The sequence below is a fragment of the Chrysemys picta genome, chromosome 6, assembly GCF_011386835.1.
Source record: "Chrysemys picta bellii isolate R12L10 chromosome 6, ASM1138683v2, whole genome shotgun sequence".
Classification (NCBI taxonomy): domain Eukaryota; kingdom Metazoa; phylum Chordata; order Testudines; family Emydidae; genus Chrysemys; species Chrysemys picta.
Genome location: NC_088796.1, coordinates 61,080,661 through 61,099,834, shown reverse-complemented (window position 1 = coordinate 61,099,834; position 19,174 = coordinate 61,080,661). Strand labels below are relative to the sequence as shown.

Below are 19,174 nucleotides of genomic sequence, written 5' to 3'. Positions count from 1 at the left end.
ACATCTTGCCCTTCTCCTGTACATTTCACATAATAGCCATTGCATGCCAGCCCCTCCTGTCCCATAGGCCTCTCAGTATGTTTGCCCCTATGAGCCCTGCAATCATGTGCCATCCTCACGCCCTTCACCATTAAGCCAATGTGCTTTGCCCTCCTGCCCAGCTCAGAGTCTGAATCCACTAGTGGACCTTTCAGCTTACAAATAAAAATGTTATATACCCAGTTCTGCTTCTGACAAGCAACCAAGCTCCCCCTCAGGCCTCACCATCCGGCCGGAACTCAAACTCCAGGAACTTGTGGCCAAATTTCTCCTTGTGCCTCACATAGTAGCACAGGTAGAAATTGCTCGCATGGCCACCGACTCCGCTCTGACTGCCGAGAGACCGGCATTCACCGCACGTCTGGACCGGGAGACCAGACTGCACCACAACAGCACTGTGCAGGGGCGGGAGCGGAGGGACAGCTTCCTGGTGGGTGCAGAGTAATTATACAGTGCTGGAGACTTTGCTGCTTAGCTGATCACGCTCAGAACCATCTACAATGTCATGAAATTATTTTACCTATCTGTTTTAAACTTCAACTGCAATATATTAATGGTAAGATCAATACATATTGGTTAACTGTTTAACCATTTAATATTTTACATCCATAATGCCTAATAGGATTATTTTGGTCTTTATCTTCCAGGCGACCAATTCTGTAACTCCATTGTTAGGGAAAAGACCCAAACACAGGTGGGTCTTAGCCTTGTGCTAAAAGTGGGGAGACTTGTCTTCATCTTCATCTCCAACAGCTAGGGAATTCCCGTTCACCCCCCCCCCCCCCAACTGCTGAGTCCCAGCAGAACTCGGCAGTCATTTGGTGTCTGTTTATATAGTCCCTTGCCTTTATTTTCATTTCCTATTTGAATGTAGCAATATCCCATTAATGTTATGTCCTCTAAGTTGCTGCAGTTTATAGCTTGAGTGCAGTTTTCTAGAATTTAATGACTGTTGGAATTAAATTGAATATACAGTAGAATCTTTGTACTGTACTCTGACAGATTTATTTGATTATTGTGATGTTTTTTCTTGTCTAATTGAAAGAAAAGCACTTAGTCACTTGAGAGTAGGCCTTAAAACCAGTGAAGGAATAATAGTTATTTCTTTTTTGTGTATTGTTTCTCCAATGTGAATAGTAAGCAGGATGGCTCTCAACAAGGGGAATTTGATTAGTGAGATGACAGAATTCTGTGTTATAAAACTTAACTGCATCTGAAGGCAAGAATGCAGCAATAACAGTATATTTTAATATGTTCTCAAAATACACTGGAATTTGTCCAGCACTGCTTAAAGATACAATCATTTAAGTTAGTTAGTTCTAAACATCAGATCTCTGCATTTTTGGTTGGGTTTCTAAATGAGTTTATGATAAAAGAAACAGTGCTCTGAGTTTGTTGGTCACTCAGCTGAGCTGAATCACATTTCTTGCAGAAATTTTTTAATTGCTATTTTTGCAAACATCACCTCAGATTGTCAAGAGTCTAACAAGGGCAGTCAGGGTCAAAGGTCAGAGCAGGGGCAAACCTGAAGCTAGGAGTAGCCATGGAGTTCGTAGTCAGATCCAGGCCAGGGTTAATAGCAAAGGTGAGAATCTGAAGTCCAAATCAAGCCGAGGTCAAGCCAAGAATTCAGGAGCAAAGAGCTGGAATGGTCGTGGCAACTACAGAAGATCCGCGCTGTTGCCTGGACACTTTCTGGAATGCCCCTTGGGTTTATATAGGACAGGCAGTCAATCAGGAGCCATGGGGCTGCTGTCTTTCTAACCCTTGAGTTGGAACTGGTCTGTGTCCACAGTGGGTCATGGGAAGTGGAGTGCAAGTTGGTTCCAGCTGCTGTTGTGTGGCAGCCTGGAGATGTCAGCTGCCTGGGAGATCTGTAGGCCTGAGTTCTAGACGCCTGGGGCCTTGCAAAATTATTGCATGGGGGGCGCGAAATCAGGCTTTTTACTTTTGAGTACTTGACAGCATTTTGTATGTAGCCAGTTTACTATTTCTTCTGTATAGTCAATTTATTCTTTGTGTAGGTTTGTTTAAAATAAATAAATATACACACACACACCCCTCTACCCCGATAGAACGCGACCCGATAGATCACAAATTCGGGTATAACGCAGTAAAGCAGCGGGGAGCCCCGGGCCCTTTAAAGCACTTCCCCAGCCCCGCTGCTTTACCGCATTGTATCCGAATTCATGTGAAGCCCCGGGCCCTTTAAATCACTGCCCGAGCCCGGCTGCCCCTGGGCTCTGGCAGCCGGGCTCTGGCGGTGATTTAAAGGGCCAGAGGCTCTGGCTGCTGCAGGGAGCCCCAGGCCCTTTAAATCCCCACCCGAGCCCACCGCCAGAGCTCCGGCGGTGATGTAAAGGGCCCGGGGCTCGCCACAGAAGCTGGAGCCCCGGGCCCTTTAAATCCCCACCGGAGCTCTGGCAGCCAGGCTCGGGTGGTGATTTAAAGGGCCAGAGGCTCCAGCCCCAAGCCCCGTTGCCGGAGCTCCGGTGGTGATTTAAAGGGCCCGGGGCTCCCCGCAGCGGCTGGAGCACGGGGCCCTTTAAATCACTGCCCAAGCCTGGCTGGGGAAGCCGGTCCAGTCCGGCATGGCGTACTGGGCCGAACCAGATATAACACGGTCTCACCTATAAGGCAGTGAGATTTTTTTTTTTGGCTCCCGAGGTCCGTGTTATATCTGGGTAGGTGTGTGTTACTGTAAATCCCCAGTTATTAGCAGACACTTGGGCAGGTGTACTACCGGAAACTACTCTTACCCGGTTTTTGCCTGGATTTTCAGTCGTTGCTGTTCCCATAAGTGCACTCTTTCATTCTCAATTGAAGCACTGGTGTCTTCAGATGAAATGATATGCACTATTCAGTAACCAGGACTTCAGTCCACCAATATATATTTCTGCTTAGTCTGAATTCCATATTTTTGTCAAATGCTTTAAAGAATACAGATAAATTCCAAAACTTAAGTGATAGTATTAGAAAACTGATTAACTACCAGGATTTTTTTTTTTCTGTGCAGCTGTTCAGCAACATGACATTGCAAACTTTTAGATAAATGCTTTGTGGATGCTGTAAGCACCTGGAAAATAAATTGAATTAATAAGTTTCCTCCAAATTAGATACATTTGTAGTTATGAACTGCTTTGGAAGGCTTTGATGCACTTAATTTCAGAAAGTCAAAACTCTAATTTTTAAGTAGCAGCAAGAATTACTTTAAATAAATAAATTATTATTTAAAGTCTTATTTATCAAGTACTGTACTTGATTCCATTTAAAAAGAAAAAAGTGCTTTTGCCCACCAGAACAGCCTGCTACATTCATGCTGTTGGATGCCACAGTGACCTCTGGTGGGCGAAAGGCGGAACTGCATCACTTCTTGGGCAGAATATATTTTCGGGGAGGCGGGGGGACGATGACAAAATTCTGTGGGACATATGAATTCTGCACATGTGCAGTGGCTCAGAATTCCACCAGCAGTAAATGTTCACAGAAATATAGATAGAATTGGGCATTAGATTCCCTAACGATTTTGCTGTTTGTTTTTTTTCTCTGAAACTTTAATTTTCCTAATTTAACCAAAAACCCCAAACCCAGATCTCTTGCTGGTTTCCCTTTCCTCCCATGTACCTCACCGCCCCCATACACATACACATTTAGAATGTACTGGTGGAAAGTCTGCAGAGGTTTCAGTTCGTGCCCAGTAGAGGAAGAAATATGGAGATTTAAAAATAAATCCATCTTAAATTATTTATTTTGATATTACTGTGAACTATCTGATAGTGAAATCTCATTAGCTGAATCCATTGTAGGTAACAGAATATATAGGGATAGAAAATGAACTTGTGATGGAGTTGTGTGCATCAATTGAGTTTGTATCTAAAAAGGCTAACAGTATTGCCACAGTTATGATCTTCCCCCATTTGTCTATAATGTGGTTATGATGAAGCTTAATTATTCAGGACAGTGAACTTTTGTATTTATGGAAATGCAGAAGGAATTAGATTAGCCAGACAGAATGGAATTGGCAAAAACTTAAAATGTGGGATTTGTTTACTTCTTGAAACAGCATCCCCCAGTTATCTGCTGCTGTTTGTCTGGGCCACCAGACCAGATCTGATTCCATTCTGTTCTCCTTGTTACATCTCCAGTTTTCTCCAGACCCAGGACAGTGGAACTATAAACAAGGTGATAGTATATGTACAGAATTTCAGATCTAGAATCTGAACTTTTCCATTTCAGTCATCATACAGCAGTATCCCAGTCTCTGGTCTTTATAATGAAAATTCGGCTATCGTATCTTTTTGCCTTATGCTATTTGACATTTTTATCAATGATCTGGGATAAAACATAAAATCATCACTGATGAAGTTTTCAGATGACACAAAGATTGCGGGAGTGATAAATAATGGAAAGAAAAGGTTACTGATACAGAGTGATCTGGATCACTTGGTAAATTAGAATATGTGTTTCAATACGGCTAAATACCAAGTCATTCATAGAGAGAGAGAGAGAGTTACAGGATGGGGGTCTTCTGGGAAACAATAAATCTGAAAAGGGCTCGGGGATCATAGTGAATAATCAGCTGAACATGAGCTCTGGGTGCAATACTGTGGCCAAAAGGGCTAATTTAATCCTGGGAATATTGAGTAGAAGTAGGGAGACTATATTACCTCTATATTTGGGAATGGTGCGCTCACTGCTGGAATACTGTATCCAGTTCTGTTGTTAACAATTCGAGAATAGGGCTGTCGATTAATCATAGTTAACTCACATGATTAACTCAAAAAAATAATTGCAATTTAAAAGATTAATCACGATTAATTGCACTGTTAAACAATAGAATACCAATTGAAAGTTATTAAATATTTTTGGATGTTTTTCTGCATTTTCAAATATATCTAATTCAGTTACAACACAGAATACAAAGTGTACAGTGCTCACTTTATAATTTTTATTATGAATATTTGCACTGTAAAAATGATCAACAAAAGAAATAGTATTTTTCAATTCACCTCATGCAAGTACTGTAGTGCAACATCTTTATGTAACAAAAAAACTACATTTATAACTGTATTCAAAAGCAAAACAATGTAAAACTTTAGAGCCTAGAAGTCCAGTCAGTCCTACTTCTTTGTCAGCCAACCGCTAAGAGAAACAAGTTTGTTTACATTTACGGGAGATAATGCTGCCCACTCCTTAATTACGTCAGCTGAAAGTGAGAACAGGCATTCGCATGGCACTGTTGCAGCTGGTGTCACAAGATATTTACGTGCCTGATGCACTAAAGATTCATACGCCTCCTCATGCTTCGGCCATCATTCCAGAGGACATGCTTCCATGCCGATGACGCTTGTTTTAAAAAAAAGTGTTAATTAAATTTGTGAGTGAACTCCTTGGGGGAGAACTGTACATCTCCTGCTCTGTTTTACCCGCATTCTGCCATATATTTCATGTTCTAGTAGTCTCTGATGATGAACCAACACAAGTTGTCCGTTTTAAGAATGCTTTCGCTGCAGATCTGACAAAATGTAAAGAAGATACCAATGTGAATTTTCTAAAGCTAGCTACAGGACTCGACACCAGGTTTAAGAATCTGAAGTGCCTTCCAAAATCTGAGAGAGGCGAGGTGTGGAGCATGCTTTCAGAAGTCTTAAAGGAGCAACATTCTGATGCAGAACCCAAACCATCAAAAAATAAAATCAACCTTCTGCTGGTGGCATCTGACTTAAATGATGAAAATGAACATGTGTTGGTCTGCACTGATTTGGATCGTTATCGAGCAGAACCTGTCATCAGCATGGACACATGTCCTCTGGAATGGTGGTTAAGCATAAAGGGACATATGAATCTTTAGTACATCTGGCATGTAAATAACTTGTGATGCAGCTACAACAGTGCCATGCAAGCAACTGTTCTCACTTTCAGGTGACACTGTAAACGGGAAGCAGGAGCATTATTTTCTGCAAATGTAAACAAACTTGTTTGTCTGAGCGATTGGCTGAACAAGAAGTAGGACTGATTGGACTTGTAGGCTCTAAAGTTGTACATTGTTTTATTTTTGAATGCAGGTTCTTTTGTACATAATTCTACATTGCAAGTTCAACTTTCATGATGAAAAGATTGCACTACAGTACTTGTATTAGGTGAATTGAAAAATACTATTTCTTTTTTACAGTGCAAATATGTTATTCAAAATAAATATAAAGTGTGCACTGTCCACTTTGTATTCTGTATTGTAATTGCAACCAGTATAGTTGAAAATGTATTTAAAACATTTAAATAAATAGTATTCTATTCAAGAAAAATGTTGAGTAATTGGAGGAGGGTTCAGAGAACAGCCATAAGAACAATTAAAGGATTGGAAAGTATATCTTATAGTGATAAGCTAAATATATTGAGCTCTTTGAGTCTAACAAAGAGACGGTTAAGGGGTGACTTGATTAGTCTATTAGTATCTAGATAGGGAACAAATATTTGTTTGTGGGGTCTGCAGTCTAGCAGAGAAAGGTACAACATGATCCAATGGCTGGAATTAATGCACAAATTCAGACTGGAAATAATGCACAAATTTTTAATGATGAGAATAATTATCCATTGCAATAATTCACCAAGGGTTTTGGTGGATTCTCCCTCACTGGAAATTTTAAAATCAAGAATGTATGTTTTCAGAAAGAGATGTCCTAGTTCAAACAGGAATTAATTCATGGAAGTCCTATAGCCTGTGTTTATACAGGTGGTCAAACTAGATGATTACAATGGTCCCTTGTGGCCTTATGATCTATAATTCTTTTTACTCAATTACTTGATATGTCAAAATATTTGTCTAGTTTATGGGACACATTAATCTTTTTGTTATAAGTTGTATTGTGGTGCTGCCCAAAATGTGCTAGGTGCTGTACATCAATAGGAATACATATGCTCTGCCACTAAGAGTTTACAATTTAATAATATATACCAGTTAATAATATATGAGAACTTGGTATCCAGTAGCACTAACCTTCCAACACATTGTCTCTTTCCAGGCTTTGCATGATCGAAAATTTCCTGTTCCAAAACCATTTGACTACAATAGACATGCAGTAGTTATGGAACTTATTAGTGGTTACCCTCTGTAAGTATTAATTGAAACACGAACTCCCATTTAAGACTAAATTGAATACAGTAACTATGATTTTGGAAATCTTAATTGAGGTACTTGCTCAGAGGCACTCTGATTCAGTAGTGTAGGTAAAAATGATAGCTGAATATTTATGCATAAGACAATGACTGTGCTTTTTTTAGTCAGATAGGAGCTAGCAGTGGCCCACCATTCTCCATGGAGTCAATTGATACTCTGTAGCCCAGCCTGACCATAGTAACAGAGCACCCTTTGAATCCAAGTTAGGTGGGAGGGGAATTCCAGTTATGCTCCCCTCCTTTCTTCCTTCCCCATACAAAGAAATGTACTGTTCCTTTATCCAGTAAAAAGGAATTAAAGCAGATTGGTAACACGTTTTAAAACCTCAAACAGTGGTCGAACAGTGTTGGCAAGTATCACAAGTAATGCCACTACCCATATGAAGAGATTCAGAAGTGCAAAATTTTATACAAAGCAAGAAGTATTTCTCATCATCCAGCTTTTTTAATGATTGCAGCTTTTAAGTATTTTAGTAAGTCCCAGTGAAACTGCGTGTCAATTTGATATTGGACACTATAGAATGGCTAACAACCATGAAGTCGCTTTAGGGTCATTTCTTCTTGTTTTGGCAGTTACACCTGATGAGATTTTTATGCAGTTCACCAAAGACTGCAATAGGGCAGCTTACTCTCTGTGACAACTGCACTCTCTGAAAAGTGTCGTTCATGTTACTGTATGGTCTTTCCTTGGCTTCAGTTCATGCTCCCTTGTTCTTGTAATTGACTCTTAAGTTACTACTCACCACTTTCAAATTCAGAAAGAAATCTTTGCTTTTTTACATGCATATTTTTGTGTTACAGCAATAGTGCTGGGAGGTAAGTAATCTTCAGTCAGGAGAGGTCATGCTGCGTTTAATTGTTAAGTCATTTTGCATTATCTGACCAAATGATTTTTAAAACATTAAAATATTTTTAAAGTTTACATTTGAAAAGCTGATTTGATTCGTTTGCATGACCTTTATACGTATCCTAGTATCTAAAATAAATCAACTGCAGTTTTAGAAGAAACCAGGTCACATTCTAACACAGGGGTAGGCAACCTATGGCACGGATGCCGAAGGCAGCATGCGAGCTGATTTTCAGTGACACTCACACTGACCGGGTCCTGTCCACCAGTCTGGGGGGGCTCTGCATTTTAATTTAATTTTAAATGAAGCTTCTTAAACATTTTAAAAACCTTATTTACTTTACATACAACAATAGTTTAGTTATATATTATAGACTTATAGAAAGCGACCTTCTAAAAACATTAAAATGTATTATTGACATGCAAAACCTTAAATTAGAGTGAATAAATGAAGACTTGGCACACCACTTCTGAAAGGTTGCCAACCCCTGTTCTAACATAAGGTAGGCATCTGAAGTGAGCTGTTTAATCAAAAAGGAATCAAAATTTAAATTAATTGAACACTAATGAAAAGAAAATTCCTCCCCTCTCTCCCCATTTATGAAGTGAATTTAGTGCAGTGAAAGGTGCTACAAGATGGAAGTTTTATCTTTAATTCCATAACAGGTAATGCATGACGTCAACACTACAAGCTTCACAACTCTTCTCCATCGTTATTTTGCAGTTCTGCTATGGAGAAAATACTATAAGGGATGGAAAAAAAAGAGTTTATTTTCCATACTCAGTTATTCTTAGATCTCATAAGAAGTCAGCCAAACAAGAGTGCCAAAGGTGAAGACGGGTGGGGTTTATTTTGCAATGGAGTTCTGGTTTTTGCTTTAACTTTTCATTTTCTTATACCCTTAATAGTTGAGAATTTTTTTTAATGTTTTTAGGTGCCAAGTGCATCAAATAGAAGATCCTGCATCTGTGTATAGTGAGTTAATGGAACTGATTGTAAAACTTGCCAACCATGGTTTGATTCATGGAGATTTCAATGAATTCAATCTCTTATTGGACAGCGAGGACCAGGTTACCATGATTGATTTCCCACAGATGGTGTCAACATCTCATCCAAATGCTGAATGGTATATATTCAGTCTTACAGCATTTTCAAAATCAGTTTGGCCATTTGAGATTATTGTAATTTATTAGCACTGATTATTCATTCTTCTGTATCCACTCTTAACTGTCTTCTAGCAATGTCATCTTGCACAACTAATAGTGCCACAAAAATATACTCAGTTTTATTTATCCACAGACATAAATGTCAAAATTTAGAGTGGACACATGATTGGTTCTTGCAGGCGTTCTCAGAAAGTCAGGTCAAACTTCAATTGATACTGTGTGGTTCATTTTTGTGTCTTTGAGTTTTCTGTTTTCAGCTATGTGGTAGCTTAATCACTGTTTAGTAAAGTGGAAAAAAAGACAACAGGGATTTCCTTTCCAGAACAAATCTGGCTAATAGAAAATGAAGTTTGACAAAGCTGGAAGAATACCTCATTTTCTAAAATTCAGAAAAAATATAAGATGTGCTAATGTGGAAGAATTAATACACTGAAGCTATGGTGTGACAGATATGAAGTAGAACTTGAGATGTTTAGAAGCGTACCAAAATGCTTGTAGCTCTCTTAACTTTAATTATGTGCAAAACAATTCTTTATTTTTCCAGGTATTTTGACAGAGATGTTAAATGCATTAGAGACTTTTTTAAGAAGCGTTTCAGCTATGAAAGTGAACTTTTCCCAACCTTCCAGGATATCAGGTGAGAAATGTAACTTGATTAGGGGTCTTATATTGATCAATAAAGATGACAGAGTGCTCTCTGTACAAGTTTTATATTATGAGAACACTGGCCAAAATGTTCACAGCTGGTTTTCAGTTGTATGCTGTTTAATTAATGACCTTCATGAAGTCTTTTGCTGGAGAACTGAGGGGACAGCCTTGCATCTCTTTTTTTCTTTTTCCTTTTCATTTCAATATAGGATTTTCTTTATTCTTAATATTAGAAATGTCGGTGCTCAGTCTAACCAAAATCATTGTAGGTGACATCCTGAAACTTCACCCCCATTTTACATTTTACTACTATCAGGAAACCGTAATGCCTGTGTTCTTGTAGTTGGAAGAGGGCTCTTCCAAGACCTGATCCAAATGGTGCTCCAGGACACATCACTAAGAGATGCCACAATAATACAGAACAGTGTATTTCTCACCCCTCAACCCAATTATTGCACTTGTGGGGCATTCCTTTATGTGAATTCATTTGGAGTGGAGGCTTTTCAAGAAAGTTAGTAAATCATGGTCACTGCTTTGCTAAAGAACAAATTTTTCAGGCCTCAGATGATGAAAATCACTGAAATATAGTTATATTTTGAAAAACAACTGTATAAAAATGACACCTGTTATTCAACAGATCAGCTCATTGCCTATACTCTGTCATATCTGTTTACTTCAAAGTACATTTTTATTCCAGTTAGAACAACACTGCTATGAGAGATTGAGCTGTTGGTCTCTGTACTGCTGATGATGGGCAAGGCAGAGTTGTTTTCTAAGTTCCAAAGTTTTCAGATGGAAATTTGCTTTTTCAAATTTCATGTCCTTTTTTGAAAGACAAAACAAAACCCTTGTGAGTACATTTGAGCTAGGCAATATTGAAATAATAAACCCGACCAGGTTCTTTTCAGTCCTTTTTCAGAAGGGAACCACGTTTTAACCAGAACATGCAAAATATATAACTTTTGATAAGTGCAGAATTAGTGCTTCTAGATTATGTAATATAGTGTAATACACTTAAGTCAACGTTAAATTATAATTACACTTCAGCAGAAGTGTACGGACATTGTTCAGTCATATAGCTGTAAATGATGAAATCGTCATCTGAGCATGAGGTAACTTCTTATACAAATGACATTGTACTTTTATCGGCCATATTCTGTCACTTGTTATTATATGACGTTCAATGAGTCTGTCTTATGTAAGGTTCTACTCAGCATGTGTAAGGGTAGCAGAATTATATACCTTTGATATTCCTTTAACACTGGCAGTTTAATGATAGTGCACTTTGGTAGTCATTTCTTTAAAAAAAAAAAAAAAAAAAAAAATTACTAAATTGATTTAATATGTTGAGGGGAAACTATTTATGCTTTAATCTTCTTATCTTCTCCAGGAGAGAGTGCTCTCTTGACGTAGAGATTGCAGCCAGTGGCTACACAAAAGAAATGCAGGAGGATGATGAACTGCTTTACCCAGCTGGTCCTGATGAGGAGGATTATAAAACAGTTTTTACACCACTTGTAGACGATGTTGATGGGAAAGTAAATTTGTATACCACCAAAGAAAACAAAATAAATTTCACAGATGAATTGGAAGATGACACTGAAAGCAAATCCTCTAAAGTTTTGGTGAATAGCAGTAAAGAAGTTGATATAGCTGACAGTAGTAAAAAGGCAGAAAGTTTAGATATGACTGAGTTCAGCCATGCTCTAGAAAAAGTTGAAGGGCAAATTATTGCAGGGAAAGCCAGTAATAATGCAGAGAGTTCTGCAATTGATTTTTCTGAGGATGAAAGGAGAACTGAAAATACCACCAAAATTGAAGATCATATAGGTCAAGGAGAAGACCCTGCTGACAAAGAGTATGAAGATGAATGCCCTGATCTGGTTGACTTGTCAACATTAAACAGAGAATTCAGGCCTTTCAGGTATAGATTCATATTGACTGTTTTGGAAGGCTTCCATTTATTTTTTTCTTCTTTTCAATAGATGAACCTCTTTCAAGTAGTTCAGCATGCACTGCTGTTCAGCCACCCCTGCTTAAATTGAAAATATATTTCTAATCTTAGGGTGAACATATGCTACTTTCCTTATGACCAGATGCTAGGTAACCTATTGATTAGTATTACGTTTATATGTTTTCTAGTGTGACAGATCAGTCGTATTGCTCCAGAGTACAAAATGTAATAACTAGACTTGGGTGTCTTGAGTTTAGTTCCACTTACCTTCTATAGCTAGTGTACACTTTTCTATTGAATAAATATTTAAACTGTTTATACCAATGAAAAAGGGTTTCGTGTTAAAATACTACTCCACAATTATTTTTATGGTGCAATTTGTAATTTAAACACTGTTTCTTGAAGTGAAATTATTCTTGTTAGCTGAGGAGCACAAACCCTCTGAGATCCAATCATAATAACTTAGCTATTTGTTATTCTGGCTATCAGTTCCTTGCCTGTCCTGTTTAGAGATCATAATTACCTCTATCCTAGACCCTTGATGCATGAGCTCTGTACCACCAAAAAGAGATGGGCGGACAGGTGCATGTAATAGAATGAGTACACCAAGCAGTTGCCCCATTTCCTCTCCCCATCCACAGCCCACCCAGTCAGTTTTGTATTAAATGATTTGTTGTCTGGACACCATGGCATAGGCATCAGGAAAACTTAATATTTAACTTAGTAATGTGCATTACTAGCGGGGAATTAGAAACATAGATATTGCATATGTCACTTTTTAAGTTAGGAAATGTTGCCATCATGGTTTGTTAGGGTTTTTTCTTTGGCATGTAGGGAATGAAAGTAGTGTTGTGGTGAAAACATCATTCTGCTACATGTCATATTGGTTTACTTTGCTGACAGACAAGTTTTTAGTACTGTTGGCATTGCTAAGCAATACAGTGATACAAGAAGCAAGCCTGCTTGGTTTTGGTGTTTATTTTTTACATGTAAACTAAGCAAATTTGAAATGGAGATCATTGACTGAGCATAAATATAAAATATCACTGTCACTTTTAGTTTTTTAGAACAACATTTTTGTTATTTAATATGTTCTTGGTCATTGTATCATGTTACAAATCAGATCTGAAAATCTTTAGCGGTTATAAAAGACCCGTCACATTGAAGTCAAGTTAATATTGCAAAATGTAAATTTTCCTTGTTATGCAAATATTAAATTGTGTTGGAAATTTTTAGACTGTATCAGTAAAACTTACTATTAGAATATGATGGATTGTAGCCAAAGGATATTTATCTTGTCTTTTTGCTAGATGAAATAAAAATCCAATTTATATATTGTAGAGACGAAGAAAGTATGATACACATCAATGAACACAGAATGAGAACCTTAAGTACCACCTCCGCTGGCAGTTTTGGGAGCTGTTCAACAATTCCTCAGGTAACTAATGTAAACATGCTTTCTAGTTTCCCTCTGTAGATTTTTAAAATTGTAAGATGTCAATGTTTTGTTATTAAAACTGTCTTCCAACTGTAACTTGTGGGTCAGTCCAAATTAGTGTTATCGGATTCTGGTGTCTTCTGTGATTCCATGATCATGGAATTGTGTTCCAGAATCTAAGTTTTTATGGGGTTTTTTTGTTTTGTTTTGTTGTGGTTTTTTTTTTTTTTTTTTAAACAAACCAAATCTGGACATATTGGTGAAGATAATCCTAAAAATTTAAAATAAAGGTAAACGAAAGCAATTGTCTTCAGAAACTTCAGAAAGCCTGAAACCTTAGCTCCAAGGTGTGTGAACTGTTTCATATTTCCTTGAGTGGTGTTAACTCTGAAATTGAAAGACAATGATATAAATGTTAACACTGTTATGTATTTCACTGTTCATCACTTTAGCAGAAGCATCCAGTTAAAGGTTTATCCTATAATCCCAAATTTTCTTTGATGCTTCGCAAGATACCAAGAGCTACAGCTGTATCCTATCCCACTGCTCAAACCTCTAGCTCCCCTGACAACTTCTGCATTATGTATTGTCAGTACAAAATCTGCAGTATGTTGAAAGCCAATAATGTGGCACAGCCTTAAATATATTAAATTTTGTGTGTGGAAAAATATAGGGGATACTAGAATGGTTGCATTATTCATTTTCCTTTTTAATTCAGTAAAACGTTCAATTTTTACAATTTAAATAAAATTGTCCGGACTTTCCTTCTGCTGCACCTTAATACTGCATAGTTTAGAGTCTTTGCCACAGAATAGAAGTCCAATTTGCGGTGGAGTACACCGGGCCCTGAGTATTTTATCCTCCTGATTGTAGAGGGAAGCAGAAAATCCAGAACAATTGTGAGACGCTGCAAAACATGGTTGATGTAACTTTAACCATATCTGCTATTTAAAGAGGAATTGTGCTCTTCAGAGGCTTTTTTTTTTTTTTTTTTTTTTTGGTGCCTCTAGCAACCTTGTGATCTAAGGAGAAAGCATGATGTTCTTGTAGGCTTGTTTCTTCTATCATCATACATTTTTCAGCAGAGAGAAATTTTAGGTTGTGTACGTTCACTTGTGCCAGACAACAAACTTACAGGCCTCCTTATTTGTATATGATTTCTTTTATGTAGTCTTGGCAGCATACTCCTAAATTTGCAGTCTCAGTCAGTGGAGATCAAGAGCATCAAAGATGGTGTGTTCACTCTCTGGGATGAAGGTTGCCACTCGTTCCCAGTCCCAGCAGGCTTTTTTACAGTTTATGTATGAAATGGCATTGCCTGCACCCTGTGTACTTTCTAATCCCCCTTTTAAACTTTTGAATTTGAAGTGTGACATGTACCTGGAATGAACAATGGCTCTTTCCTGGGATGTCCAGGGGAAGAAGGAGAAAACAGGGCTGGTAATACCATTTTAAATAATCATGCCAATCCTTCTCCCACCCACCCCACCCCCGAAATGGTAATGATTAGATCTCCAACACTTCCCAAAGATTTCTTTGCCACCAGGCTGTGCTCATCTTTGGTTGCAGCTGCCAGTTAGATGTCCAACAACTTAAGTTCAACTCCAGCATATGATACTCCTGGGGGAATTCTGCGCCCAAAATTAAAAATTCTGCACACAATATTTGAAAATTCTGCACAAGTCTGCTTATTTGATTTGTCAAAATAACACAATATAATCATGCCAGTTTCAATTATTTTGGTACTTTATTGCAAAATATTTGTCAGTGAGTATGTCTGTAACAATACAGACCAAAAAAAAAGATTGTGGGTGTGGTTTTTTTGTTTTTGTTTTTTGACTAATAGATTCCTTACTAGGCATAATTAATGTAGAACTTTGAGTAATTCATTTAAATTACAATACAGAACTGGATTTCCTGCCCCTGTCAGAAGTAGTGCAAAGGCTTGGGGGAGTCGGAGTAACGAAGGAGCTAAGAGGGGAGGGAAGGAGTGAACCTGGAGGTGGGTGGGAAAGGTTTTTTTTGGGGGGAAGGGTGCGGGGTTGTTGAAGAGTGGGGTCAGCCACGATCTGCATGGGAGAGGCTTCCCAAAGTCTCTCCCATTCAGTCAAGCACATCTGCCCCGTCTCCACACTCCCCATCCCCATGGGTCTCTGCAGCCCCCATCCCCAGGCTCAACGTTGTCACCCCACTAGCTCCTGAGTCCATGCCTCAGTCTGTCCCCGCCACTGGCCATTATGAACCCCAGTCTGTGCCCCCCCCCCCCCCCCCAACAGCCCTGTGTGCTCCACTCTGTCCAAACCTGGCTCTGCGGGCAGGGTGCTGTGATGAACTTCTACTCCTTGGGTCAATTCTGCAGCACTGGGTATAGAATTTTTTCCCCCACAGAAAATACATTCTGCCCCAGAAGTGCTGCAGTTCTGCCTTTTGCCCCCCAGAGGCCATTGTGGCACCAGAACGGCCATCTGCATTCATGCAGCTGGTGTTCTGGTGCCACAGCGGCCCCTGGCAGGCAAAAGGCAGAACTGCAGCACTTCTTGAGTAAAATGCATTTTATGCAGGAAAATACAAAATTATATGGCACAGAAGAATTCTGCAGATGCACAGAATTCCCCCAGAAATAATATGAACTCTTTTACATGTAAGCAACCACAAATGTCTATGTTGGTAGGCCACTATCTAACATACAATCAGTTTGTTCCCTTCTATTGCTTGCCAAACTTAAAAAACAAAAAATGGTTTGGAAAGTAAAGTGAGAAGTACATTTAAAATAAGTCAACGCAATTTGACCTACCCACCTCCTCTCTTCCTAGATGTTTCTTTAGCATCTTTCCCTAAAACTTTGCCATTAAACCACTTCAGTAGTGTAAATTTGACTCTCTTTGAAGAATGATAGAATTTTTATAGCTGTATTTAATACCTCAACCCCCGCACTCAACTAAAAATAGCTATGCTGGCTCCTTCTGTCATACTTTAAATAAATGCAAGCTCATTTTAGAAAGCTCCTTGAAGAAAAGGATGGCTAATACTCTGTACAAGTTAACATACCTTCAGCTGAAATAATTTGGTAATTTCTGCTGAACACCTCACTAGTACGATAACCTTTCTGTGGATTAAAATCTGTTATAGCTGTAGATGCTTTCCTTTGTAAACCAGGTGAGATGGTTTCATTTGCAAATAGGAATAGGAAACAAACTCTGCAGATTATCTCTGCACACTTTCAGTAATGTACCCTTATCCAAACATAGCATATTTCATGAATCATGTCCAGATGATTGTTGCAAAGTATTTTAACAACCAGTATATGACTATCATAATTATTTTGGTTGGCTTTTTCATTCTTGATAGATTGTAGTTTGTGTATGAAGTAATAGTGATTTTTTTTTTTTTTTGGTCCTATTAACTGATGCTTTTATTGCTATGGAATAGCCTTGCTTTATACAAGAGTGCCTTCAAGTAGTTGTATTATTTCCAGAGCATTTGCCTGTTTATTTTTTAGTATATTTTATCTATGTATATGAATGATTAATTTTGTATGTTGGCTGTATTTATTGAAGTAATTCTAGCCAAAAAGTATTTTCCAGAACTTAAATGAAAATGCATTCTTAATCCTTTTATATGCATAATAGTTGCCTGGAGTAAGAATTGTCACCTTTATTGAAATCCTATTGTCAGTGCTAGAAGGAACTTCAGGATTAGAACCATGTGCTAACAGGCAGCTATGACTCCTGTGATAGTCCAGGAATCCCCTGTCAGAAGGGATGGACTGACAACACTACAGGCACAGTCTTTAAATTCTTAGAAATGAATGCCATCTTGCAGGTAGGATTCCAAAAAGAGGGAGGCACTATTGAATTCAGACAGAAGAAATGATTACAGACTTGAGATTGAAAAACCACTTGGTGGCAGCAGCGACCTTAATATGGTTGTGGCTTTCCAAATAAGCTACATGTCTTCATGGAAGCACATTAGCATTGTGCTTGCAAAAGCAGGAACTCTAATAAATCAAGAGGCCCAGATGAGTTGTATCCATGGAATAATAAGTGCTCTGTGCGGGTTTTGTAGCTATGTTAAAATAGGCTATATTTATTTATATGTAATTTGTATATCGCATCAGGAATTTATATATAAACAATACAGCATATAGTATGTACACATTTTGAAGAATGTCCAGAAAAGAGATACTAAATTGATCAGCTATAGAAAATCCCAGCTATTTTAGGCTAAAACATTTAATTACTTTGACATGGAGACTGTGGGCATCTTACTGCCCTCTCACAAACTTGACTAAGGATTTATTCAAAATGAGCCACCAGAGGAAAACTGGATTTTGCAAAATTTTAAAATAATAAAGCTTTGATCTATTCAGTCCAATGCACTCAACCTAGTCATCCACCCTTAGCATGATTATGATGAAAAGACTGAGATTTACTTGCTCAGGGCAAGTAGGCCAGTATATGCACTTCAGTCTGAGAAGAATTTTTCCCTGGTGGTAGGGTCTGTGAGGGTGGTAGGGTCCCCCATTTCCTATCTGCCTGGATCACTTAAGCATGAATTGTTAGGATCAGGTTTGCATATCCCACGTTACTAACTTCTTGCAATTGCTGCATAATAGGAATTGGTGGACCTTTTGTCATCTTTTCTGGTTTTTATCAGAGGAGGCTGTGGAAGATTAATATTCAAAAAAGTAGCATCTCAGTAGTATTGGATATGGTAGCAGAAATATATCTGACCAGGTATTTCCAATTACAAACTGCAGCTTTAGTTCTGTTTCATTATGCTTAGTTCAAGAACCAATTCTATAAGAAGCTGGTATTGAGAAGAGGCAGGAGAAGTAGATGTGATGTTACAATTCACTTGTTGGATGTTGGTACTTATAAACCAACAGGAAAAAATGTTTCCATGGACCTGGGTAGCTCACATCAGTCGTAATTACTCATTTCAACATTGACCTGCAAGAGGAGACTCTATATTAGGGTTACCATACGTCCGCATTTTCCCGGACATGTCTGGCTTTTGGGGGCTCAAATCCCCGTCCGGGGGGAAATCCCCAAAAGCCGGGCATGTCCGGGAAAATCGGGAGGGAGGGCTCGGCCGGGGTCGCGGGGCCGGGGGCATGGTGCCGGGCCGGGAGCCGGGCCGGGCGCGCGGTGCCGGGCCGGGGTCCAGGGGCGCAGTGCCGGGCCGGGGTCGCAGTGCCGGGCCGGGCTGGGCGCGGGGCCGGGCGGGGAGCCGCTCCGGGCCCGCGGGGCCGGGCGGGGAGCCGGTCCGGGGTGGCGGGGCTGGGCCCGCGGGGCCGGGAGCCGGTCCGGGGTGGCGGGGCTGGGCCCGCGGGGCCGAGAGCCGGTCCGGGGTGGCGGAGCGGGGCCCGCGGGGCCGGGAGCCGGTCCGGGGTCGCGGGGCCGGGGTCGCCGGTCCAGGGTTGCGGGGGGGTGCGCCGGGCCGCCGGGGGCCGGCAGTGCTGGGCAGGCCGGGGGTGGTCGGCCGGGGGCCGGGGCCGGCACCCCAGGGCCCGAGCCGACCCAGGCTGGAGCCGCCGGGGGGCCAGCCTGGGCCGCGCCTCCTCCCCCCACACTCCCCCTTACCTGCTTCAGGCTTCCCGTGAATCAAATGTTCGCGGGAAGCAGGGGAGGGGGCGGAGACTTTGGGGAGGGGGCGGAGTTGGGGCGGGGCGTGGGCGGGGCTGGGGTGGGGCCGGGGCCCCGTGGAGTGTCCTCCATTTGGAGGCACAAAATATGGTAACCCTACTCTATATTCAGTGGAAAATGTTTGTGATGTCTCTGCATAACAGTAAATAGTTTTCATGTGTTATCCACTTTTTAAAATTTGATGTGCTTTTGCTTCCTTTTTTGTGCTAATGCTGCAAAAGTTCTCCAGTTGTTGTGTGTACATGTTGCCAGAAAAACTC

General features: G+C 39.9%; 1 protein-coding gene across 1 annotated transcript in view; it reads left to right on the top strand.

Annotated features, from left to right (window-relative positions):
• RIOK2 (RIO kinase 2) overlaps positions 1 to 19,174 on the top strand; it is a 31,585-nt gene that overhangs the window by 8,928 nt on the left and 3,483 nt on the right. The window contains exons 5-9 of the mRNA XM_005284053.5: positions 7,059 to 7,147; positions 8,995 to 9,186; positions 9,771 to 9,863; positions 11,265 to 11,798; positions 13,170 to 13,266. Of these exons, the coding sequence (XP_005284110.2) occupies positions 7,059 to 7,147; positions 8,995 to 9,186; positions 9,771 to 9,863; positions 11,265 to 11,798; positions 13,170 to 13,266 (1,005 nt within the window). The remainder of the gene's footprint in view (positions 1 to 7,058; positions 7,148 to 8,994; positions 9,187 to 9,770; positions 9,864 to 11,264; positions 11,799 to 13,169; positions 13,267 to 19,174) is intronic.